The sequence below is a fragment of the Leptinotarsa decemlineata genome, unplaced genomic scaffold, assembly GCF_025532065.1.
Source record: "Leptinotarsa decemlineata unplaced genomic scaffold, Ldec_3_MD MMD2_P_RNA_scaffold_7, whole genome shotgun sequence".
NCBI classification, from domain to species: Eukaryota; Metazoa; Arthropoda; class Insecta; order Coleoptera; family Chrysomelidae; genus Leptinotarsa; species Leptinotarsa decemlineata.
In genome coordinates this window covers 5021435-5048864 of record NW_027412534.1, presented here as the reverse complement: position 1 = coordinate 5048864, position 27430 = coordinate 5021435, and the positions used below count along the sequence as shown (strand labels likewise).

The 27430-nt window shown below is 40.0% G+C and overlaps 2 protein-coding genes across 3 annotated transcripts; both read left to right on the top strand.

The window, feature by feature from the left end:
- The first annotated feature begins 1936 nt into the window (after positions 1-1936).
- Positions 1937-9449, top strand: LOC141480336 (uncharacterized). 2 transcript variants are annotated; one of them, XM_074170247.1, is made up of 2 exons: positions 1937-3874; positions 4976-9449. In XM_074170247.1, exon 2 carries the CDS (start codon positions 7572-7574, stop codon positions 8421-8423), a length of 852 nt encoding a protein of 283 aa, XP_074026348.1. In that variant the 5' UTR covers positions 1937-3874; positions 4976-7571; the 3' UTR covers positions 8424-9449. The 2 variants fall into 2 exon arrangements, with proteins under 2 accessions (XP_074026348.1, XP_074026349.1); XM_074170248.1 differs by having other exon boundaries at positions 3314-3874.
- Positions 9450-12378: 2929 nt separating this feature from the next.
- On the top strand, positions 12379-26297 carry LOC141480337 (cathepsin L-like proteinase). Its single transcript, XM_074170249.1, has 4 exons — positions 12379-12536; positions 23283-23618; positions 25547-25835; positions 25908-26297. The coding sequence occupies exons 1-4, from the start codon at positions 12456-12458 to the stop codon at positions 26180-26182; spliced, it is 981 nt and encodes a 326-aa protein (XP_074026350.1). The 5' UTR covers positions 12379-12455; the 3' UTR covers positions 26183-26297.
- Positions 26298-27430: the final 1133 nt, after the last annotated feature.

The following is a 27430-nucleotide window of genomic DNA, read 5'->3' as shown; positions in this document are numbered from 1 at the left end:
GTCTACAAATGAAATCATTTGAAATGAGTACCCACATCGGTCTGTTGCTGATGGTATAATGAAAATAGGTTATAAGGCCCTTTTGGCTTCGACAAATGATTAATTATGTTTCATGACATCTAAACGAATCCATTGATGTTGAAGTCATCGAAATCGGAGGACCGGAAGTGGAAACCGGAAGTGGTCGTTTATTGATGGATTCGAAATCTTCTCACCCTAAGGAATCCAAATATATCATATGTTTCAGTATCCAATGATTTTTTCATTTTCTTTCTCAATAAATTCTGCGTTTTGAATCAAGCTTCTGCAATTGGAATAAACTTATAGTTTTTCATAGACCAACATTTTTTAATTACAAGTTTGTTGAATTTGCAATTCTTCCTCCATTTCTTATCCTTTCATTTGACGTGCTGTGTGCGACGATACGATCATTATTAGTGAATATACAACTCAGTGCCCTTCTGACAGTTGCGCTATTATTTTTTTTAATAACTCATTTATTTCCACAAATCCTCACACACGCCACCACCTCCCACGCTGACTACGTCACTTTCAAGCTTTTAATGTTTCATCACTATTATTATTATGATTCGACCCTCATTCTCCAGTTCAATTTACTCTAGCACAATCAATCGAGCAATATTTGATGTCTCCATTCTGATTGGCTGACCTACACTACTCTGTAACAACAGAAGTTATGTTGGGTGTTCCACAAGGTTCCGTTCAAGAGTCTGAAAATTCGCAAAATGAATCTTCATATGACAAAGCATGGACTTTAGTCATTTCCTAATTATGCTAACTTGGTTAGCGAAACGCGTTAAATGATAAATGACTGTCATATTGAAACACGAAAAACCGTTACGACAATAACGATGAAACGATAACGAATGAACGCACGGAAAACGGTCGAAAACGCACGAAAAACGATCGAAAACGCACGAAAAACGATCGTAAACGCACGAAAAACGATCGTAAACGCACGAAAAACGATCGAAAACGCATGGAAAACAACGTATTTTGAAATGTCATTGTCGAATACTTCGCTTCCCCATTCGCACCCTCACGTTGAGTCCACTAAGATCAACCTCTCGACACTTTTGGATTTCCTCTTTCTCCTGATGATGCTAACTTGGTTAACAAAGTTACGAGACTTCCGACATGTTGAAACGCTAGACTTCTGTTGAATCGACAATGTTTTTTTCTTAAATGATGTATTTTGAAACGCCCTGTATTCACATTAATATCATATTTCAAATCGACATGTTTTTTTCCTTAAATGATATATTTTGACGCACCCTGTACACTTCGACGTCATATTTGGTTTTCAATGATGTATTTTGAGATACCTTGTACACATTGAAGGATCGCACGTTGAAAACTTACAGCCTCGTGGAACTGTTATGTTTTTTCTTAAATGATGTATTTTGACGCACCCTGTACACTTCGACGCCATATTTGTTTTCAATGATGTATTTTGAGATACCTTGTAACATTGAGGGATCACACTTTGAAACGATACAGCCTCATTAATCTGTAATGTTTTTTATTAAATCTGATTCATTATTATTGATATATCATTTTCGCGCTTTTAATTTTCGTGGAGTAGTTCACGATTAATTCATAAACCGGCAACGCCACATTGCCCCATAAACAATGATTTATTGTACAACTGGCAACGCCGAACCTGCCATGCTGGCATGTATTCACATTTGACAGATGCCGTCTTATGAGTCTAGTGTTTACAGTGTCCTTCTTCAACCAATAGATAGTTCAGCTAGTGACTCATAGATGACTCTGTGTGTTCTATAACTTTTCTTGTTTCCATATACTTTTGTATCGATGAATCGAGCGCTTATTTTTGTGCGGTTACTGATAACAGGACATGGAACAATTCTGTACGATGAATTATTCAAATGAATCTCTCAATATACGCAAAGCCACGTAAATTTGTGCATCGATTACGTCACACGCGCCTCTCGCTCTTACACACACGCATGCACCTCTTTACATGAAATATTAATTATTTCCCAAATCTAAGTATAGTCTTATGAGTCTAGTGTTTACAGTGTCCTTCTTCAACCAATAGATAGTTCAGCTAGTGACTCATAGATGACTCTGTGTGTTCTATAACTTAATTTTCAAACCGGCAACGCTACATTACTCCATAAACATTGATTTATTGTACAACTGGCAACACCTGCTTGCACTAGCAACCGGTAAAACCTCAATCTCCATCTCTCTTTGCATCGATTACGTCACACGCGCCTCTCGCTCTTACACACACATACACATCTTTACATGAAATAATAATTATTTCCCAAATCTAAGTATATTTTCCTATCTTCAATATGATAATGACGATTACATTCTACGGAAATCAAAAATAAAAATGCTGTCAAGTATAATGAATGAGTCAATTTCGGTCCCGACAAAACTAACGCTATAAATACCCAACATTCGCAGTTAACTTCAATATCTTACGATGGTGTAGAGGCTAAGGACAATGTCTACGGCGCGGACGACCCAGGTTCGAATCTCATAACTATAAACTTTTTTTATTTAAAATCACGTGACTGAAGGGGACCGAGGGAGCTGATAGGTTAGGTGGAATACCAAGGGGGCCGATAGGTTAGGTGAAGTACCAAGGGGGCCGAGGGGCGGAGTTCCACGCTTAAATCGCTACTATACTCGTTCCATCCTGCGTCGATTTCGATGACGCTGATAGGTTACCCCCACTCCCGGTGAGCCAGAACATACGTTGTTCATCTTCCAATAGATAGTTCAGCTAGTGACTCATAGGTGGCGCTAGGATTAGTGTTTTCAGTGTCCTTCTTCAACCAATAGATAGTTCAGTTAGTGACTCATAGGTGGCGCTAAGATTAATGTTTACAGTGTCCTTCTTCAACCAATTGATAGTTCAGCTAGTGACTCATAGGTGGCGCCAGTGTGGTGTACTCGTGACGATGCGTCTGGGTCACGTGACAATTTGGAGCGCTCTGATTGGTCGCAGGATCCAAAATTGCCAGAATGAACCTCCATAAGAAAATACAAGGGGTTTTGATTTAGAAGCCCTGCTGCCTATATACTCTGCTTCAGGCCCAGATGGGGTGAAAACTTATTGGTGGAAAAAACTACCAAGTACCCACCGCCATCTGGCCAGAGTTTTCAACTCATGGCTGGATGGAGAGCAGCCGATTCCGGATTGGTTTGTCGAGGGGCGGACCGTTCTTATCCCCAAAAGCGGAGATTTGTCGATTCCTAAGAATTACAGACCGATAACATGCTTAAATTCGTGTTATGGCGCGTACACATCTGGCGAACACATGTGGCCGAAGCCTTTCGACCGAACGCCTTCGGTAAGTGTGTACGCCCCAACAAATGCTAATCAACGCATGCGTTTGCCTTCGCGAGAGTTCGCTCGTCGGGCGGTACATCAAAAGAAAATTGAAGAACGAATTCTTTCGTCTGGGTTTAGTGTGTACGCTTCTCATACAAGTGTCGAACGTCGTCGCGATTTTGCTTTCATTTCTATTTTGCGATAATGGAGTGGACTAATTCTGCTTGTTTAAAATTGATTAAATTATATCGAGAGCGGAAAGTTTTATGGAATCCAGTGCATAATGATTACAAAAATAAAATAAAGAAACTTGATGCCTGGAACGACATCAGCAAAATTATGAAAGGCGATACAGGGGAGGTTAAAAAGAAAATGGAATCATTATTAACGTCATTTCGACGTGAGAGACAAAAACAAGACAACTCTTTTAAAACTGGCTCAGGAACCGACACAATTTTTAAATCTAGCTGGTTCGCTTTCAAAGATATGCTTTTCTTGATGGATAAGTTTATACCAAAAGAAACTAAAAACACTGAGGTAAGTCAAAATATTTATTCTTTTATGAAATGAAATATTCCTACATATGCAAATATTATGACGTACTGTATACAGTACGACCGAAAAAAATCTCCCTTTTCTTCGTTTGAACATAAATGAGATATAAACTTGAAAAAATGAGAATTGAACTCCATACTTAGGTATTATTGGAAAAAAAATAGGGAGGGCATTTTTAAGACCGCAGTGTCTAGGCAGTAATAAGATAGAAGTTTATTATTATTCGTCGAATAATATTTATGCATGTGTATTCTGCCAACTCACGCTACCTTCGCTTCACAATTTACCGAACTTTTTCGTCCTATCTTAGGTATTGGAAGAAAGGACTCTGCATTTCTATTTTCGTTTCCCTGCCTCCAGAGTCCAGGAATGATCTTTCCATTTTTTTCCTCATCAAATGTCCCTGGTGGTGTGTAATTCTTGCGGGAATGTTTACTCTTTCGTAAGAAGTTGTGTAAATAGACGCAAGCTAAAACTACCAAAGTTGCTTTTTCAGGTGATAGTAGCATCACTTTTTTCAAAACTCTAAAAACAGCTGACATGATGCCGAAAACATTTTCAACAATACGCCTTGCTCTACTGAGTCTATAGGTAAAAATACGTTTCTTAGAACCTTTTTTCTGTTCTACTGGATACCCTTTCATTAAATGCTCACTGAGGCTAAAATCATCATCTCCTACAAATACATAAGGAACTTTCACATCTCCATTAGGTAGAATGTCATCAGGTGGTAGATGAAGCTCATAGTTTTGAAGTTTTTTCCAGAACATGGAGTTTTTTAGTACACCTCCATCAGAAATCCTGCCTTGGCAGCCAACATCAGCAAACAAAAAGCAATAGTTTGGATCAGCAACTCCCAACAAAACTACTAAAATTTGATTTATAATTAAAATAGTCACTGCCACTGTGTATTGGGGCCTGTAGTATGCAGTGTCTACCATCTATGGCACCAAGGCAGTGAGAAAAATTCCATTGAGCTTCATAATTTTCCGCAATATATCGCCATTCTTCTTCAGTTGTAGGCATCTAAAAATAAAAACAAAAACAATAGTGTAAAAAATTCTAAAACCAAAAACTTTCCAGGAGATGGTTCGACCAAGGAGTCAACATCCAGTAGAAGAGGAGGAGAAGGAAGAGACGGAAGAGGAAAAAGATACTGCTAGTAACGCAAATAATAATGACACACAAGAAACAGAAGTACCAGAACGAACAACGCTCAAAAAAAATCAGATTTTAAATCTCCCAAGAAAGTCAAACGAGTACTACCTGTGTCTTCTGGGGAACGTGGGACAAGCAGTGGGACAGCTACCTCTAGAGGGCAGGAAGCATATCAAATATTACAAGAAACTATTGCAAGTAGAAAACCGAGAGACGATAGCACAATTTTTGGAGAGCATGTGGCGGCGAAGCATAGAAAATACAGCGTTCATACACAAAGCGAGGTGGAACATCTAATTGGAGATATTCTGTATAAGGCGGATAAAGGTCTTTATGAGCATCACGTGTCCCCAATCAGTTCCATTGGTCATAAACAATATTATTTCCTTCAACCCAATCAACAAACTTATACGAGTATCACGCCTAACACAACACCCAATCCATATAATCAATATTCTTCAGACACTCAAAGCACCAGTACTTCTTTCGCATCACCTTCAGCATCAATTGGCCCATTTTCTCCTGAAAATGAGTCCGTTTTTCTGGCGAGCCCATCAAACCTGACGCTGCAGCAAACAGATAATTCGCAGACGTCCATTACACGCTTTATAAATTCATTTACAGATAGTACTTAGGGCACTTTTTGATGTTTTTTATGTAAACTCGAGACGTTTCCAATAAATACTTAAAGCATTTTAGATAACTATTTCACTTACCTTTACATATTCTTTAAGAGCCTCAATTATAGCAGATCAAACTTCTGGTATTATTCTTGAAATGAGTTGCTTTGAAATTTCAAAGGTATACATCAAACTTGTATATGAGTCACCAGTAGCTAAATATCGCATGGTTACCATTAACCTTTCTGCCGGCGGTATCGCTTCTCTGAACTTTGTATCTTCTTTCGAGATTTTTGGACCGATTTCATGTAATAACCATTCAAAATCAGTTAAATTCATTCTACAAAAATTTTGAAACATTCCGTATTCCATTTCAGCTTTTAGATCATTAATTAAGTCTATTCCTCTGTACCGACTTCTGCTCTTGAACAATGATGTTGTCCACCAGCGCCGTTGTCGTCGTTTTTTGGGGGGTTCTTCCGCTGCTTCGGCCTCCGCCTCACTAATAATAATAATATACATCGCACTTGCTATAATGATATCCTCATCAGACGCCATTCTTATAACTTAGATCAAACAAATAACTTTCGCGCCACGAATCGCCAACAATACCTGCGAAACTGAACGAATGACTGCAAACGAATTCGTTCGCCGTAATGTGGACGGCAGAGCAAATTTTTCGTCGAACGCCGGAATTATCGAATGAATTCGGTCGAAAGGCTTCGGCCACATGTGTTCGCCAGATGTGTACGCGCCTTTATAAGTTGTTTACAAGCATCTTATACACACGAATACTCACCGCAGTTGACCGAGTGTTCGAACGGATATTTGAGCAGAGAGGGTCGAAGAGAGGAGTCGCTGGATGTAAAGAGAACCTGCTCATCGATAGATGTGTAACGCAGGACTATGGCCTGGATCGATTACCGTATAGCATTTGATACAATTTCGCATGAGCTCATCTTCCATTTGCTCGGATGCCTTGCGGTACCCGACAACATAGTGAGATGCATTGAACAACTGATACCACTTTGGCGAACTCGCTCCACCATAACATCTGGTCAAGCAAGAGTCCAAACAGGGTGGGTTACTTTCAGAAGGAGTGTATTTCAGGGTGATTCCCTCAGTCCCCTTCTATTCTGCATCGCACCATTGACATTATCCGTTGCGCTCAGAAATACTCGAGGGTATAACTGTGGCACCCCCGGAAACCGGAGGCACAAGGTCACCCATCTGTTTCATATGGATGATCTTAAACTTTATGACTCTGGAGAGAAGGATCTCCATCAGTCCTTGAGGGTGGTGGAAGAGTACACGCATGCTATCGGTATGAAATTCGGGATAGACAAATGTGCAATGGTTCATCTCAAAAGAAGGACGATGCGGAGACTACGGAGAGGATGTGCAGCTCGTATATACCATCTGGATGCCAGAGAGACGTATATTTACTTCGGGGTGGAACAACGCCACTCACAAGAGGTAACTGCAGTGAAAAACTCTCTCCGCGGCAGGGTATCAGCACAAACTTCGACATATCTGGTCATCTGAACTGTCGGGAAAGAACAAAGTTGCTGCAACAAATATGCTTACCGTTCCAATCTTACTCTATTCGTTTGGAGTAGTGAAGTGGAGTCGGGAGGAGCTGTATCAACTCGACGTGAAGACCCAAAAAATGATGCATCTCTATAGGAGTTTGCATCCCAAATCGTCCGTTCCACGGTTTTACTTCCCCCGACAACAGGGAGGCCGTGGACTTTTGAGTTTAGAGTGTCTACATGACAGAATGGTACTGGATACAGCCTGTAAAATTGTCAGGAGTTCGGATCCCTTTCTCTGTATGGTCCGTGACCATGAGAGAGTAGGAATTGGAGCTTTTCTCCTTAGGGCAGCTGGGCGAGCAGCTGATGAACTCGGTCTTCGACTCTGAACGAGGTGACTACAACTCTGTCACCGAGTTGGAACACGTTCAGCAAAAAGCTCAGATAAAAGCCGCAGAGATCACCTTACTCCTGCGGAGACACAAGGATAAGCCAATGCATGGGGTCTTCTTCAATAACGTTGGAGACTTGGGCTTATCCAAGTGCCTGACGTTCGCTTTTCTCAGATCGAGTGGGCTGGAGTCGGAAACTGAGGGGTTCATCATGGCTTGCCAGGATGGTGTCTTCAACACCTCAGTCTACCGCAGTCGCGTGATGGGTATAGAGGTTCATGACACAAGGTGTAGGGCCTGCCGCGAGACGCCCGAGACCCTAATGCACTTGCTATTAGCATGTCCAGCATATGCGGTCTTGGTCTGTATGCATCGACATAACGCGGCCCTAAGAGTGTTATATTACTATCTACGGCACTCTTACGATATTGACGAGACACCGGTGTTGCCCTACGCTCCGGGGGGTATTGAATTCGTTGTGGAGAACGAGAAGTGCCGAATTTATTGGAACTATCCGTTCACCACCCTCAGGCTCATACAAGCTAATAAGCCTGATGTAGTCCTTCTAGAGCACCAGAGCAAAACGATATTTGTCGTGGAGTTTTCAGCTCCTGGCGATACGAATATCGTTAGAAAAGAGGAGGAAAAACGGATAAAATATCGAGATTTTCTCTTCGAACTCCGCAGACTCTATCCAGGTCACTCTGTCAAGAAGATTGTTCTGATTATTGGAGTCCTTGGTGAAATGATGTCCTCTCTACTCTCGAATCTTGAAATCATACCGGCTAGCCGCAATAAGGCAGAAATCTTAGCCGCACAGATGTAGAAGGCTGTCATTCTTGGCTCACTGCGCTTGCTCAAGGCACATGATTCTCGGACCCAATGATCACTTACCCCACGGTGTGGGGAGTGGTCATTGGTTGATAATGCTGGCGCGCCCTCCCGAATATATCGGAGCTTCGGAGGATAGGGTCTGACCAGCGCACACTACGTGAAAGAAAATAATAATATTTATTTGCCATTCGAATTGAAATACACAATGATCTTAGTTAACGACAAATAAATATAGTTCCAACAGAAGAATAAACCTGTGCTTGGGCTATATCATTTTAATATACAATAGATTATAATGAATGAAATATAAAAAATGAAGTTTCTTTCGGTATGAACAAAAAAATACAAGAAAAATTGTATACAGATATTACATTAAAATAATATATAGTCAATAAAAATAGAAACATTTAGCATGAACAAAAAAAGCACCAGAAAAATTATATACAGATATCACATCAAAATTACATATAGTTGATATGAATAAAACATTTAGATTATATAATGAAACAATCATTTTGATTGAGAAAAAACAGAATGTTAGAACAATAATTCAAAGGTGGAAGTTTTATGGAGTTGTAGACTAATAATTTAGACCACTGGCTCATATATGGGGAACATCTACTTAAATAGTTGAATTTGTAAGCTATTGTTTTGATTACTTGATTAGCATGTTCCTTGAATTTCAAGTCAATATCACAAGTTCACGTCATATTTTTTTCTATGCTCAGTAACTGAAAGTTCCACTTTGAGTAATGTTCTTCCAAATTGAGTACTTTCAGAACGCGGTCAGTCTTGAATATCAGATTTACTTGATTTTTAAAAGATTTTTCATCTATTTCCTTATGAAAATCTTTTTTTTTTTTTAGTTCAAAAGCACACAGCGCCTCTGGAACGAATCGTCATTACTTCCAATGTGGCAAACTATTAGCCTTTTCCCTTTTCCTGAAATCAAATAGCATTTTTTATGCTCTTGTGATGCACTGTTTGGAACCTTTGGTGTTAGGAATCACACGTTAAAAGGTAAGACCTCGTTAGTCCTTAGCTCGCACAAGTTCTCAACTTTTAAGAGTTGTCGTTCGTATGGGGGCGACATCTGATTAACGGAAAAACAGATTTTTTTTTGGTAATGAATATTATTGGAGTTTTTTCCTTACACCAAACCGTTATTTTAAACACCTCGACAGGTGTTTCGATCACCAAATGATCATCTTTAAGAGGAAAATGAAACTAAATATACTTTCAATGTTATATCATAGATACCATACGGGTATCTATGGTATAAATAAGAATACCATTGTAAGTAAGGTGGAGTATTAATTGTGCCAGTGAGTGTATTGGATAAACGAGTAAAATGATACACAGAAGTTTCGGTATATGCCCGAGGACCAAATACACTGTTATTTGATATACTCGGAATCATTTGAATAAAACTCCATATTCAAGTTACAAGGTATTCAAAAAGATGCCTTTTATACAACACAATTGAACTCAATGAAATGTTTACAACGACGATGCACTTCACATCTGCATCAAAACAGTAAAGAGCATTTGTAGCGCTGGTCATTATTCACATTCGCTGGATCTGGGATAGGAATATACTCATACTGAAGTGCCAAATTCGAACATGAATAACTCCGCTACCGGTTATCGAAATTTAGAAAAGAACCTGGTTTCCATCTGGAAAAAAAGTTGATGAGACTCTCTCACCGGCAAGTGATGGATTCTGGATTGGATTTTTACTAAAAAATTTGTTCGACTCTGATGATATCTTTGCCACGTTCTAAAGTTAAGATAGGAGAACTATTTACATCGGCACTGTATATTATGAATGGGTAAAGTTGGTAAAATCGACATCATGTTCCACTATAGTTTCTTGAGGCGTACTCAGTACTTACTGAAAACGCTATTTTGTGAAGAAACACGTGCAGAGGTGTTATTTGAGTAGGTTTTAATGAAAATGTTATAATTACGAACGGACAGAAGCGAGGGTAAGCATGTCAGAAAAAAAATTTGGACAGGTCGATTCGTGTTACTTTTGGAAAATTCTCAAAACTAACCGATTGTCTTAGAGATACGATCAATATGATATCATTCGTATACGTAGTTGAGATTATTGTGAAGTAATCTCAATGACAAAGAGAAAATTAGTATAAATTCAGAATACGTTCAGTTCTAGAAATAACTTTCTTCTGTGGTTTCATTGAGGTAAGTCGATTATCGTTACTTCCATAATAGATTTTGATATGATTGGTGACCAAATATGATTTGTTTTTTTTTCAACCATTTTTATAATCCTCCAACCGTAGTTTTTTGTGAGCTGAAAACCCATAATGTTGTGGCTTTGACTTCGAAACTATACTGAAAATTCCGAATCAGCTTTCGATTTGTCCAAGCTAGCCAATATCGAATATTTGTCAATCAGTAATCAATCAACATGTCCGGATAATTGCTTAAAAGTATGGTTAGTTCTTCTGATCTTTTTGAACTTTACATTTTCCACTATTCGAAGTTATGTGATGAATTGGTACTCATATTGGAACTCATATCAAGAGTTTTCGTACATCAGCTATAATAGCTTCATCAAGAGTTTCCATATATGAGCTGCGGAAGATTCATCAAGCGTTTTCATGTATGAGCTACAATAGAGTCATCAAACGTTTTCATGTATGAGCTACAATAGCTCCATCAGGAGTTTTCGTATATGAGCTACAAAAGTTCCATCAAGCGTTTTCATGTATGAGCTGCAATAGCTTGATCAAGCGTATTCATATTTGACCTACGGAAGCTTAATCAAACGTTTTCATGTATGAGCTACAATAGGGCCATCAAGCGTTCTCATACATGAGCTATAATAGCTTCATCAAGCGTTTTCATATATGAGCTACAGAAGCTTTATAAAAAGTTTCCATGTATAAGCTATGAAAGCTTCAACAAGCGTTTTCATGTATGAGCTACAATAGGATCATCAAGCGTTTTCATACATGAGCTATTATAGCTTCATCAAGCGTTTTCATATATGAGCTACAGAAGCTTTATAAAAAGTTTCCATGTATAAGCAATGAAACCTTCAACAAGCGTTTTCATGTATGAGCTACAATAGGGTCATCAAGCGTTTTCATACATGAGCTATTATAGCTTCATCAAGCGTTTTCATATATGAGCTACAGAAGCTTTATAAAAAGTTTCCATGTATAAGCTATGAAAGCTTCAACAAGCGTTTTCATGTATGAGCTACAATAGGATCATCAAGCGTTTTCATACATGAGCTATAATAGATAGATAGATAGATCTTTATTTAAATAGGATATCCTAATAATATACAAATCAACTAGAATGGTAGAAATAAAAAAAAAGGTATGTGTTACATCTAGAAATGACTTAAATGTATGACAAACATAAGTTCAATAAAATATTTTCAAAGACATTACTACAAAAACAGCAACATTATGCTTGATGAAGCTATATAATAGCTTCATCAAGCATTTTTGTATGTGAGCTACGGAAACTTTATCAAACGTTTCCATGTATAAGCTATGAAAGCTTCAAAAAGCGTTTTCATGTATGAGCTACAATAGGGTCATCAAGCGTTTTCATATATGAGCTATAATAGCTTCATCAAGCATTTTCATATATGAGCTACGGAAGCTTTATCAAACGTTTCCATGTATAAGTTATGAAAGCTTCAACAAGCGTTTTCATGTATGAGCTACGATAGCTCCATCAAGAGTTTTCGTATATGAGTAACAATAGCTTCATCAAGCGTTTTCATGTATGAGCTACAATAGCGTCATTCGGAGTTATTGTGTATGAGCTACAATAGCTCCATCAAGCGTTTTCATGTATGAGCTACATTAGGCGTTTTCAAGTCTGAACTATTGTATAGCGAAACTTGTGTTGCGGTTTTGTGAACTGTCTGATGAAAATCTCACATTATAGTTTAACAAGAATAACATAAAGAAGCAGTTAAATTTGAACTTTTCTTCTGATGATTTCTAAGTGATACATTTTTTTCAGGAAAATCAAAATGAAGCTGCTGGCTATTTTCGCAACTGTTTTGATAGGAGTCACTGCTTCTACAAATGAAGATCAATGGATTGCTTTCAAGGTAAACATTTTTTCAACAATCTAGTTCAACTCCCTACACTGTAGGTTAATGGACTGACACCTATCAAAAAACAACTACTTCCCTGGCTAATATCACGAAGGGCGTTGGATTATATTCGACAGGTTTTAGTGCAGGATTCTTCATTGAAGTTATTCCTGCATATGCTTTTGGCGATACAACTGCCGCAATAAGTAGTTCAGTTCCTAAAGTAGAGTCAAAGTCATTCAAACACCAGAATAAAAAGTCGAATAAGGCCAATTTGAAATTTATATTCTTTACTGAATTGCAAATGTAGTGAGTTTGAATTTCTCAAGCGAATTGAGTAGAACATCCATGTATGTAAAGTCGTATCTGAGGGATTACAGGTTATCAACTTCCACTATTAAAATATTGCATTTATTCCTGTAATTGGCGTTACATGTCCTAGATTGTCAAATTACAATTAATTATGTACAATAACATATAATTCATTAAAACATTAAAATCAACAGTTCACAAATAACTTTTCAAAACGCTCAAAGGTGCGAACTCGTTTTCTCCTTTTCATGAAAGAGGATGTATGCATCTCCACTCACAAGCGATTTTGGTGAAATTGGTGATGCGTGTGAATCATTGTATTCGTGCAACGTGCCAGTATAAGGATGTCTCCAGAATGCTGTATAATGTCCGCTGTATAGAGACACACTGTGATTCGAAAGTGCATATAGATTATAACGACAAGTAGTCAAATTGTCTGCTGCATAATTGTTCATATCTAATCCATCTAAAGGAAATTCGATGGCAACATTTAACTTGCCTCTGAATCTTTCTGTCAAAGTCAAAATTGATGACTAAAATACCAGGAAACTTATGGATCGATAGAGACTTTGTGCATTTTTTTCTTTCCTTGCAACTTGAATACGTCGGTTTTTCATGTCCATCCAAAATTTCCTCTCTTGTGAAAAATTCCAAGCATTGTGATGAATTCAATTGCCAGTTCTTCGTGGTTTGGGGAGTGACAAATTCCAAAAAGGATCGAAGGTTACAGATTAGTATCCACAATGTGTGCACTTCATCGTGGATTTTAATTGACTAACGAAACTATCTTCAATCTTAGAGTTAAATGTACTCAAATAAATCAGCCATGACTCTTGTGCTTTTCCGCTGTCGCTCAATTTTTCTATCAACGTCATCATGTAAACTTTCTAAAAGATAACGAAGGAACGTCTGGGCGTTTTTATACGCATGAATCGAGGGGCAAAACTCTGAATCTGACTTTTAAAGGACACTGTGTTTACTGCTCTTTCAAATGAATCTTCTGACCACAATTCCTGGATAACTTCTGCGAAAGCTTCGATTAAAGCACCCTCCGTACTAGAAATATTAGTATTGATATATTTCATGTACTCATCCTTTTTCAAATATTCCAGTAACCATCTCGTATTTGATGAACATTGAATTACACTGTTCATGAAACAGGTGTTGCCAATATTTTTCAACCCATCAAGCCCGAGGGTTTTGACTGAGAAATGTATCACTGGTCTAATTGTGTTGTAGCTGTTGGTGATATGTTTGTCACCGCTGTTTATTTTCCAGTAATCAAGGATGCGATGATTCTTCCCATCATTGGACCAACGGAATGAGGAATTTGAAGTTATATTTCTTGAAACTGACTCATGTATATTGATGTTGGTTTTTTGAATTTGTGAACTTGTTTATTTTCCTCTGCATACTCTGAAACAATTGGGAAATGATCAATCTGCAGGGCCTCTTTAACATGAGGGTCTCCAACAATGTTAACAGCTTGGGGAATTGATCTGAATTTATCCTTGACAAGTTTCTGATTTTTACTCATACTCCTTGTCGGCGTCTGATCAACTTCTGTATTGAATGCTTAGGATATCGATGAATGTGTTGTTACATTTACTCGTGTACAATTTCACGATTCACTATTCGAAGATTCTCTTCTCCATCCTCACCTTTCGGATTATTATTTCGTGAACTATTTTAAAGGATTCCATGTAAAATGAAAATCTATGTAAATCATTCCAAATCTGGTTCAATAGTTGAGAAATAAGTTTGCTGATACTCCACCCTTTCTTTGCAGTGAAGTCGATTTATTATTTTCGAATATATGCTGCTGCAAGCATTCATTGACCCATAATAAACAGATAGTTGGTTTCCTTCAAAGGACTAGGGAATCAACTGGCACTCCACTTTTGATTACTGTGTCATTCTTGGTGGGAACTGGATGAGTTGTTTTCAGTAGAGGTTCGATCTGAAACATTGTTGCATTTTCTATAAGTGATGATTGTTTGAACAATATTCGGTTCATATGAATCAGCTGATCTAATTTTATAACGTGTATTTACAAAAAAATCATATCATCAACTTCTCAATGTGAATGACTATTTTCAGATATCTGAAACTTATATTTTCCATGTAGCCTGGTCGAAATTAACAGAATTCTTTGAGGAAGGTTTTGCCTTTCTACCCCTCCATCTTAGTAAACAAGAATTATGAGAATATTCCAAAGAAACGAAGAAATCAATCAATTTCGTAATAAACTATTCATAAAAATGTGTAGACCATGCAAAGAAGTAACTTTCAGACATACAGGTTAGGTATGTCAACAGAAACGGCTCTATGTCGGTTAACAGAAAAAATAGAACATACTTACAAAAACAAGGAAGTACTTTTAGCTGCTTTCTTGAAAACTGAGGGCGCTTTTGACAATAAGTCGTTAGAATAAATCATCCAGGCGTCGAGGAGAAGAGGGATGCTTAGGGGAAGAATGGTATATACAACCATTATGGGGGAAACAGTCGTGGCACGGGGAGCAAGGGGCTGTCCTCAGGGGGGTTCTATCGCCTCTGTTAAGTAACCTTGTGATGGACGAGCTAATATGTCTCTTGAACCACAATGGGTATACATCACTGGGCTATGCAGACGACTTAGTCATCTTAGTCCAGGGTAAATACAATAATGTAGTGGAGGGATACATGCAGCAGGCCCCGAATATTATAACACGATGGACCGAAGAAGAAGAGCTTAACATAAGCCAATCCAAATCGACCATAGCAGCATTCACCAAGAGGACTGAAACGGATGATCTAGGACCTCTAAAACTTCGAGGTGAAGGAATACAAGTGTTGGGGGAGGTTAAATATCTGGGAGTAATTCTAGATTCCAAACTGACCTGGAACCAACACTTGGGCAGGATAAAAAGGAAAGCAGAGGTAGCACTGATGCTCGCCAGACGCACCTATGGAAAAACATGAGGATTGAAACCAGACATGGTATATTGGTGATACATGATGGTGGTTAAACCCATGATAACATACGCATCTCTGGTCTGGTGGCCAAAGATGAACCAGGCGACCGCTAGCAACAAACTAGGCAAGGTGCAAAGACTTGCATGTTTGGGAATGACGGAAGCTATAAGAACCACCTCAACAGCTGCATTGGAGACACTCCTGAATCTACCTCCTTTACACTTTGTGATAATGGGGCCAGGATGGGCCAATTCAGACTGGAAAACTCACCGAACTACAAAAGATCGGACCGAACAGAAATTTCGGAACATGTGGAGGAGCACATATTGAATGTGTGCACGGACCACATGAGACCGAAGTACACCTTCAACACAAACTTCACGGTCAAAATCATAAGCCGTTAAGAGTGGAAGACCATTAGTCATCCCGAAAACATGTTTGGAAAAAACACCTGGTATACAGATGGATCGAAGACCAAACATGGAATGTGAGCTGGAATATACCGAGCGGATAGAAATCTAAACTACAGTATTCCGCTAGGACTATACACATCCATCTTTCAGGCGGAAGTGTATGCTATCTTGCAGTGTGCAAGGCTTATTAAATCGAGTTCTCTAAGAAATGAGCGGATCAATATTTTTACAGACAGTAAGAGTGCACTAGGGGCTCTGACAAACTCCAAGGTGACATCAAAACTGGTCTGGGAATGCCATGAAGAACTGAATGAACTTGCAAACATGAACAAATTAACTTTGTACTGGCTGCCAGGACATTCAGGAATCACAGGTAATGATAAAGCTGATGAATGCGCTAGGCACGGATCATCAACCTCATATATAGGTCCTGAACCAGCTCTGGGGGGTACCAAAATCATTGGTACGAAATCAGTTTAGGACATGGAGCAATAAGAAGCACACAGAGTACTGGATAAAAGTACCTGGCAACAAACAGAGTAGAACCTTCATTAGGGAACCGTCCGAGAAAAGAACCAATGAACTACTTCAATAGAGTAAAGATCGGCTCAGAATAATTACAGGGTTACTAACCAACCGGTCATTGTCCGCTTAGAGAACACCTGAATGAAATGGGGCTGTACAACGGAGACTGTCCTCCGGGGGGGTAAAAGTGGTCGGCGGTAATGACGCCTGGGGGGGCGTGTCCCACGACTCCGCCCCCGTGCATTAGATTTACCCCTTCTCGTTGCTGCGGCCGGCTGGCCTCCCAGACCTGAGTCCCTGGGATTTCAGGACTCAGTTCTCGCCTGGGTGCAACGGGAGGTTGTGTTGCTTCAGCTTGCTCTTCCACATTGGTGTGGAGGTACTGACCCCGCCATGAAGCCACCCCCAAGCCTCTCCCGGCTTCAGGGTGACCCCCTGGCATTCCTCCACCCCCCAGCGCTTCCGCTGGGTCGTCAGTATCCAGCTCGTTCGAAGTGCGAGGCGCTCCTGTGCGCGACGCACCCCGCTCGTCCCAGGGATCGCTAAATGCTTCCCCCTGGGGGCATCGCGACGCCTGGCGTCGGACGACCCTTGCTTCAACGCTTCGTTCGTATTCCTGGTGGCCAGCATCCCCAAAGCCTTCTTTGCTTTGGAAACGCTGTCCATGGCATGATTCCCTTGTCGGGGTTGACAATGGCTTCGACATTTCTCGGGTTATGGTTGTCACAGGATGGCTGTACACCCTGTGAAATCTCACCCTTGGTGATTCCACTACAATCGTAGGTATCACCGCCTCAATATTTCCGCTCAAAACCTGTCGTTCGGGGAAAACTCTCAAATCTAGAGGCAGACAACCTGCCGGTTGTTGCCGCCGGTTAAAAATCTCGTTTTGTTCCGGTTGTTGCGGTTCCGATGAAAACCGCTGTTGGCTCGTTTTCGGAGCCGATCTCAACATAGGAGATTGCGTTTCCATATTTATCATCCTGCTAGACCCTAATTGGGGTTCGCTTTGTGGATGTTTTCGATGGGAGGCCGTTCTTGGCGTTGTCAACTCGGCTCGCATCTCGAGCAGTTGACGAAGGCTGGCCTGGTGCGGGCTCCCGATCCTGGTGAACACCTCTCCTCGGAGACGATGTCCATTTTCTCGGAGTTGCATTTCCCGTCGTTCTCTTGCGAATGTTTCTTGATCCATTCGAAGTGTGTTCGGCGTATTTAATGCCCTAAAACGGTTTAATACTGTTTCACTATTTCGCGGGGTTTTATCGCGATTTGAGGACTCTGTCCTTTGTGACATGTCGAGTTCTCTAGCTACTCGACTTGCGGAAAAACCACCAATGCTCAGGGTTTGTCGCTCTGCGACCACGGGGGAGGCACTGGTGTCCTCGTGTGCGAAAAGTGTGCGTTGTGTAGAGTGAGACCTCAGACTGGCCCACTCTACCGGAGTTCGTGGAATACTGTTTCCTTCAAAAACAGATTCCTGGGGGATTCCGCGTCTGCTTGTAGAAGTCGCACTCAGGCGGCTAAGCGTGTCTGACAAGGAACTGGGTTGACCGAAACTTGTAGTCTCGCGGTTTAGCATTGGTGTATTCTCGGCAAGTTGCGCTCGCGCTTGTCTTGCCCTAGTCTGCATTTCGATTTCAAAAGTCCCTACTATGACTCTGACGAGGAAATAGTCAGAGGGTAGGATTCACGGAAATCTATGTTTTTAAGTTCACCCTTGGTTCGCGAAAGCTACTTTCCTAACCAAGGCCTACAGGGTGAACTGAGCTAGTGATGTAGGAACAAGGAGCCTAGCGGTTGAACAGCACCCTAGGATGAGGGCCGCTCGCAGGATTAGGTGGAAAGGTATCGAAGTCCTGGAAAGGTCCCAACGGTTAAGTTGAGTCGTTCGCCCGAAGGACGTAACTAATGATGTCTTGACCCTCTCGAGTTTAATCTCTAAACACCTCGATCTTTAACACCGCAAGGTGATCGGGTGGGTGAGACCGAGCAACTTTAGTAGGGACCTGCTCTTCCTTTGCAGGATTTGGGCTGCTTTCCTTCGGCGGGGTGCCAAAAGGAACCTGGACAAACGTAAAGTATGGTTATGTGCAACAATAATATATTTAGCCAATAATCTGCTCCAGTATCCGTTGTAACAGCTCCCAAAATATCCACGGTCCTGGAAATTCCTCTAATAAATATCCAGCCACTAATATATCCTGATTTGGTTTCAAGGGATCCTGAGAATTCCAAATTCCAGTAAAAATTCCTCCAAATTGGCTATATAGTGTTAACCGCAGCTTCCTGAAGACTCCAATGATGTGTTTTGTCTCTATTTAGTTCTGAAAAGAACCAGAGACACGAATTCATTCAAAAAATCCTGACCGCAACTTGAAACTTTTAAAATATCTTCGGATATTTTAAATCGTTGTTACTTGTTCACTACTTTGACTTCGACTAACTATCGTGACACGGAACTCCGCATATTTATCCTAAATAAACGGGCTCTCTTCCGCGCCCCTTTCAGCCAACCAGAGATCGCAAAAGCCGTGCGATCCTGACTGACCTACTTTCAATAGTTCCACTACGAAAAAAACTCATTTCGTATGGATTTGCCAGCGTTTACGACCTGTTTTTATGCAGGCGCTGGGCTTTGAAGTAGGAATACCGCTCTGCTAATTTCCATTGACGTCTATATGCCGCTGTTTCTGTCTCATTCTTTTCATGTTTCGTTTCGCTTCCTCAATTTGCGTTGTACGATAAATGAAATCTAACAGTCTTCGGCCTCACTCGGAAATCTTCGGAAAATCACGAAAAACCTGAATTTTCGTTTTCCTTGATTTCATATAGATCTCAGCATCCTAAGACAAAAAGTCTTATGCCGCGTCTCGATATTCCTATTCCTTCTTGCAAAAATATGCGTTTGAAAAATCTTACATTTTTCAAACTCAAATGCTAATAAAAATTGACCCACGAGCACTGGAAACGTGATCGAGGTGTCAAACGATAGCTGCTAAGAATCTCTATCGATGCTTCTTTGAAGAAAGCACGATTTCCCTATCTAGCTGACTGAAAAAGCCATTTTCCATAAAATCAGCTTTTTCCCTATTTAAAAATTAGCGAAGGCTACTAATCTTGCAAAAGATTTTTCTATCGCTTAGGAAACGACATTTCATATCTTAATTTTCGAAACTAAGCTGAAATATCTTGGGAAAACCAATGTTTTTCCGCGTTTTCGTATTGTTCATTCTGAGTGGGCGGTCCTTATACTGGAGCTCGTGAAATTTCAAACTAGTTTTGTTTCACGACAAGACCTCAGCTGCAGAAGGGATAGAACAACGAAGGGATAGAAACAGCTCTATACATCTTATGCGAATGTGAGTCACTGAATCATAGGAGGCAGGTAATATATGGACGTACAAAATTACGTCCAGAAAAATATGACGAACATCCAACACGGAACCTGTACAAACTACAGAACAGGGAACGAGATTGATGGAATAGGTGTCAAGAGAAGATGGGAGGATGAACGCAATAAGCCTAAGTGACTGTAGTCTGGAGACTTGGACTGAATGGACAAGTCAGGGACAAAAAAAACTTTCAGACACGAACTGGAAGAAAAAAGTTCTCCCGGAACGACTTTTTTCATATGAACATTGAATTGCAGAAAAAATACTTTTGGAATATGTTCTAGAATGAACATTGAAACACTTATTCAGTTTGTACTCTGAACATTCGTTATGGTATTGAATCAGAAATCATTCACAGTATTGCTAACGAAATAGTATATTAAAGAGGTGAAATTTCACTTACATTTCACTTTACAAAAAAAAACAATTTCACTTTGAAATAACTTGGTTTCTTCTCAATGGAAGATCGCCACGATTTTTTGTATGAAGATGGAAAAGTAGAAAGCCGAAACCTCCATTTCCCAGGAATTAATCTCCCCCGAAAAAGTACCCCTTTCAATCCAAACAAATGTCAATTCATTGCAGCATTTTTTCTGAGCAATTAAATATTTGTACGAATCGTTTGAGTACAGGGAATTATATGCAAAAATAATTAGATTAGATATTTCATTATTGAAATTGAAAAAATTAAATAACAATATTTCACATCAAACTCATGTGAGTGAATGATATTAGTGCAGAGGTTTTCAAACTCATTTTGTCTACCACCCACTTCGAGAGTTAATTATTTTCTAGCACCCCCCAAATTTTTTACTTTACTACATCTGAAGAATCACAATCGCAGTCATTATTTTGATAATTGAATTATGTGTGTTATGTGAGAATAAGACTTTCTGATGAGAGTAACGTAAAACACCATTTTGTAATATTAGGAAAACTTTTATTCATGTTATCAAATTTGATGATTTTCGAATTTACTCAAAAACAGCCGTAAGTCACCGCGTTCAGTAATCTGCAACCGATTCCTATTTTCAGTTAGCAACGTTGCCACAACACTAAATCCACGTTCACACAAATACGATGATGAGAAAGCTATCAAAAATCGTTGGGCGATGGACCAGGGTACAATTGCGGGATGGGCTTTTATAGCAAAAATTCTTGGTATCCATTTTCGAATTTTATTTTCATTTCCTAGGTCGTTATCAGTTTTATGAGTTTTTCTTCCAGCTGGGGTGACCCTGCTGTGTTGATATTTGAAAAAAGATCCAACACCCAGTCCATTATTTCCAATTTTGAAATGTCCTGGAATCGTTCTGCGAAATCTCTGTGGAGGTTCTCCAAATGTTGGCAGTAAACAAGCAAGTCGTCGTTGTTGAAGGATACTGCTGACAAATTAGGGAAATTGCGAAACTCACGTCTACCGATATTATTCTTGTATAAAAGCAATTTGGTTACAAAAGCATTGAATCAAATTCAAGTCGTTACCTTGAAGTTGGAGACTGACATCATTGAATAATGTGTACTGGTCTGTCAAGTATGCAATATCATTCTTTGAAGTGATGAGGATGTCGTGCAATTCTTTGTCTTTGTTTTTCAAGAACTCTATTACAGAGTCAAATAGTTTGTGAAATCGAGTCAGACAGTTACTTCTTGATAACCAACGCACCTGTGTGTGAAATAGCAATCGGTTGAAATATTCATCATTAGCAACAAAAAGATGATTAAATAATATGTCATTCGAATAGCTGTTTTGGATTTCATTGACTGCTTTGATGATATATTGCAGTGATTGAGAGAGGCGCTCACTCAAATTTTTCGCAACCAAATATGTGTTGCCTATGAATGACGCAATGTACAGCGAGTACATCTGGAATTTTATTTTTTAAGTACGGTATGAAGCCTTTGTGACGTCCTGTCATAGCCGGAGCGCCATCCGTAGCAGATGATTTAATATTCTTCAGTGGAATTTCTTTCTCATCACAAAATTTTTCCAGTGCATTATAAATGGTTTCTTCTTTTGTATCCGTCTCTAAATTGCTGGCAAATAGTAGTACTTGATATATTTTCTCATTTTTAATAAACCTCACGTATGACAACAACAATGCCTCATTGGTTGGTAAAGTGGACTCATCTAACTGAATTGAGAATTCAAAAGTCTTCAGATGATTGCAAAATGACTCTTCAATATTTTCAGCCATCTCATCAATTCGTCTTCACATGGAACTATTGCTCAAAGGAATTTTTCGGATAATATCTATCCACCGCTTGTTTGGAGCTTGTTTTCGTAATATCGTCGAATGACATAACTGTACTAGTACTTTCGAAAATGGAGACTAGAAACTTCTCGCTTCGCATTGAAGTTTACCGCTTACAGTTTGACAACTATCGAACAAGAAATAGTTATTGTCTAGTCCCCTAGATGGCGTCACACGAGGAAACGCGCGTTAAGCGTAAAGGAGCAATTGTTGTGTTGAGAGCAAAAAAACATTTTCAAATTAGCCATCGCCCCCGTAAACCGCTTCAACGCCCCCCAATCTTCTCTGTGCCCTTTACTGATAACGCCCACAAGGGGGCGTTATCGCCCACTTTAATAAAGACTATATTAGTGAATTCAGAATTGAGAGTGCCTCAAATGTATCAGTCATTATCAATAACTTGTTGTTCTTTATCAGTCCTCAAATTCGCTGTACTTTTCGAAGTATTTTGATAAGCCCTCATCACGAATCACTCTGTATATAAAATCTACCCTGAACTAATATATAATATAATCTCAGTGCAGCATGAAAATAAAGAACCAATGAATAATCAAATTCGGTGAAAATTCGACAAAGAAACTTCGTAAGATCCCAGACATCACTCTAAAGTCTTCTGGCATCAAAATTAATGGCAAAGATGCATCAACCCAGTCAATATCTTCTAATATGATCCAATATTTTGCAAATACAGTGATTTTATATAACACCATGCCTTTCTGTGTAATAATGATGATATTTATTCATAATATGTTGTGATTGTATTATTTCCTCTATGTTTTTGTCTCTAAATTGTTGGTCCAAGATTTTTTCCGATATATATCATATTCCTTGATGGTATTACCGAATAATTTATTGAAAACAACTTTCTGCATTGAATTCTATGATTTTGATTCACATTATTTCACAGCAAACCCATGGAAAAACTTACAAAAACTTGTTGGAAGAAAAAACTAGATTCGGAATATTCCAAAGGAACCTGATAAAAATCAAAGAACATAATGCCAGGTATGACAAAGGAGAGGAGACCTACCTTTTGGGAGTAACTCGTTTTGCTGATTTGACCCATGAGGAGTTCAAAGACATCCTCAAGGGACAAATCAAGAACAAACCGCGTTTAAATGCCACGCCTACAGTATTTCCAGAAGATCTGGAAGTTCCAGATTCCATAGATTGGACCGAGAAAGGAGCAGTTTTGGAAGTTAAAGATCAAAATCCATGTGGTTCTTGCTGGGCTTTCAGTGCTGTAAGTAGTTTGTATAGTTACAAAGATATGTGATCCCGGTAACATTTCAATTGATCAAACTAGGTTTCAGCTCTTATCTTCATTGTGATACAACAGAAATATAATTTAGGTTACTAGATTGCCTGGCAAACAACAGTGGGATACAAAAGTTCAATTTCATATGATGCCAGATCTGAAAGAAATCGTGGTGATGAAAATTTGTCATGACATTTCATTGTATTACGTTTATTTTTCATTCTGGATATTTGTATATCAGCTCGTACATCATTCTATCGAACACTGTGCGATAGAGCGGAGGATGGGCTCAAATAATTAGAAACATGGTGTAAGGAACACTCACTGTCGATCAATCCCAAGAAGACAGAGGTGGTCCTTTTCACAGGGAAAAGAAGTTTATTGGGCTTAAAACCTCTCCAAATCTTTAAAAGCAAATTAAATTTCTCTGAAGAGGTGAAATACCTTGGTACTATCCTCGACAGGAAGTTAACATGGAACTCTCACCTACAGAGTAGAGCAAAAAGAGCATATGTGGCTTATGAGCAATGTCGGAAGACAGTGGGACGCACATAGGGTCTTTCACCTCGTGTGATCACCTGAATCTACACTGCAATAATAAGACATATGTTAACGTACGGAGCCATTGCATGGGGACCGAAAGTTCTACAAGCAATGGCCATCCAAGAATTATATCAAATACAGCGACTGGGTTGTTTAAACATCACAGGAGCCACGAGAACAACACCAACCGCGGCAATGGAATTAATTACGGGTCTGACCCCTCTGGACGTTATGGAGGTTGCGTTGTTGGCCATGTTACGATTGCGCATGGCTGGTGTAAACCTCCAAGTAGGAATGTTCAATTGAGGCTGAGCCTATGGGGAGAAGCGTTTACTGCGCAACCTCTACTGCAGGCAACCAGTGATGCAATTGAACCCAGGTTTGTGTTTGATAAACCCTACAAAATACAAATAAACCAGAACAAATACAATACGCATATATACAGACAATTCGACAATTGCGAAACTAGCCAAATGTTACACCCATGTTCAATTCCTTAAGAGAGGTGATGGAATCAAAGGATGCAATCCTGCCAGGATCGTCCTGGGCGACCCTGCGAAGCTGGCGCCGAACAGGAAAAATCTATGCCTAACAGTAGAATATGGGGCTAGTGGACACACCTCTGAGCGGGATATGTGAACTGAAAGATGGGACTATCAGGCATGTCCCATGCGAGTGTGCCCGGAGTTAATGTCAATAAGAGAGTGTGTTCGGTGAGTCTTGTCCTACACCTGCCGATAAAACGAAAATGTCTCCAAGCGACCTGTCCACCTTCGTGAAAAGGACAGAATGCACGATGACCTAGGAGGACAACTCCTTGGGAGGATGTTCAATAGGTCACATGTGGCCTAAATGCTGTGGGCTTACACTCACCCTCCCTACTCTACAGATACAGATCAGCTCACTCTGTACCAAATACAAACAACTTGTGATACATTCTTAGAATGAGATCAGCAAGGTCACTCCGATACTGTAGAAAAATTAGAAGCTCCACTAGAAACGGTGATGATGTCACTATTCGAAAGTGGGCTATCCTGAATATTCGACTAGCATTTCGAAAAATATTTAAAGAAAATAGAAAATTGACCAATAACGGGAATTTATATTGGTATTGTTCATTCAGCTCATGATGAATTCACGTGTATTTCATGAATGTCTAAAAGTTTTCTATACTTATTGTTCCACGAAAATTCACTCTACGAAAAAGTCATGCAACTTCATAACGTATGGAAATGAAAATCAATATTCGAGTGATAGACAACCCATAATGAATATTTATTTCATTGTACTTTCGATATTGCCAGCTAATTAACGTGCATCGAAGTTTTGTTTTTTTCGTATTTAGAAATTCATGTTTACTTTCTTTGAAGACCGGAGCTTTGGAGGGACAAAACGCAATTCTGAACAACGTGAAGATCTCTTTGAGTGAACAGCAGTTACTCGATTGTTCTGCTGCTTATGGCAATGGTAACTGTAAAGAAGGAGGTGATATGTCAGCCGCATTCGAATATGTCAGAGACTACGGTATACAATCAGAGAAGTCTTATCCATACATACGCAAGCAAACTGAGTGCCAGTACGATGCAAGCAAAACAATTTTGAAAATCAAAGGGTACAAAAATGTGACCACATCTGAAGAGGGGCTCAGAAAAGCTGTTGGTGAGTAGAACTTTATAGGACAATGTTTGTTTATTGATACGACCACCTCTGAACCAAATATTCTGATTTTAGGAACCATCGGTCCCATATCGATTGCCATGAATTCTGATCCATTACAACTTTATTATTCAGGAATAATCAGCGGAAAAGGCTGTTCACATGACCTAGATCATGGCGTACTTGTTGTAGGTTACGGAAAGGCATCCCAGTGGTCTGGTGAAACCAAGTTCTGGAGAGTCAAAAACTCATGGGGAAAAATCTGGGGAGAAAACGGGTACTTCAGAATCAAAAGAGATGCTAACAACCTATGTGGTATTGCCGATGACCCCACTTACCCAGTTCTATAACAGGGATCATAAGGTTTACCAACTTTTTGCCATTATGAACTTCCTGCATATTTAATTTAAGATTTTCATCAACAATGTATGATAACTGAAAAATAAATACATGGTAGAATCAAAATAGTACACTGTTTCCGATTCCATACACCAAATATATCATTTGTGAGTTTTGCTAATGTTGTTGTTATACTAAGGTCACCCATGGGTTGGGCTACCTATCGGGCGCGTCCCCAGGTAGCGAATAGGGAAACGGCCAGGGGACTAGAAGCCCTGTCCAGGAAGCCAATGTGGCCTTACGGACGGGGTCGCCGGACTCCTGGTCAGTGGCAGAAATTAGTAGGGTGAGAGAATTAAAACTCCCCAAAAGCCTTCGCAAAACATGCCACCGTGGACCAGCCTACCCAAGCTAAGGTATAAGGAATCGTGCCGAGAGCTGAATGGCCGCAGGGTGATATGCGGTTACGAACGATCCCCTTGGGAAACTGGGCGAAACCTCATTGTAATCAGCCTACTTCTAGTAATGCGGGGCTCTGCCAGAGGTGACCAACTCTTCCCTTGCTACTCATGGGAACACACAAGAATGAAACAAACACAAAACAGAATCAACAAAAATGAAAACCAATCCCGAAGCTGGACAGGAATGCTCACCTCAATCTATGGCGGTGGCTGGGAATGAACAAAATTGTCCACCCCAATCTTCCGCTTGGATTGAGGCTGGACATAGCAGATCACCTCGTGATGTAATACAGAGCGAAGGCGTAAGCGCATTTGCGGCGCCGAGGCCAAAAGGAGAAAGAGAGCGAAGGTGGTAGGAGTGGCAGCAACTATAAGTGCAGCCTCCTTCTCCCCCACTCCACCTCCAACAGCAAGGGTACTTCCTGCGGCGGGCGCCAAGAGCTCCGCCTTGAATAAAGGCAAGGAATCGGGTGCCCCAGCAGGAAAGCTCCCTCACTTGTGCACCTCCATGGAAGGAACCCCAAGAAGGTTGAAGAAGCCGCGCAACGACAGTAATGTCACTGCACCTTCCAAAACGTTCACGGAGGCCACCGTAAGACACCTCAAGGTTGCCAAATAGAGTGTGGTTTCGACGAGTCTTGGCCTACACCTTCCGATATAAGGAAGATGTCTCCCAGTGACCTGTCCACCTTCCTGGAAAGGACGATGACCTAGAAGGACAACTCTTCGGGAGAATGTACAATGGTTCACATGCGGCCTAAGTGCTGTGAGTCTACACTCACCCTCCCTACTCTACAG

Bases quoted from the DNA above. Each gene is read 5' to 3' on its own strand.
- LOC141480337 (XM_074170249.1), top strand. From the start codon at position 12,456: ATGAAGCTGCTGGCTATTTTCGCAACTGTTTTGATAGGAGTCACTGCT. The intron at 12,537-23,282 runs GTAAACATTTTT...ATTATTTCACAG, and splicing joins ATCAATGGATTGCTTTCAAG to CAAACCCATGGAAAAACTTA. The intron at 25,836-25,907 runs GTGAGTAGAACT...TTCTGATTTTAG, and splicing joins GGGGCTCAGAAAAGCTGTTG to GAACCATCGGTCCCATATCG.
- LOC141480336 (XM_074170247.1), top strand. From the start codon at position 7,572: ATGAACTCGGTCTTCGACTCTGAACGAGGTGACTACAACTCTGTCACC.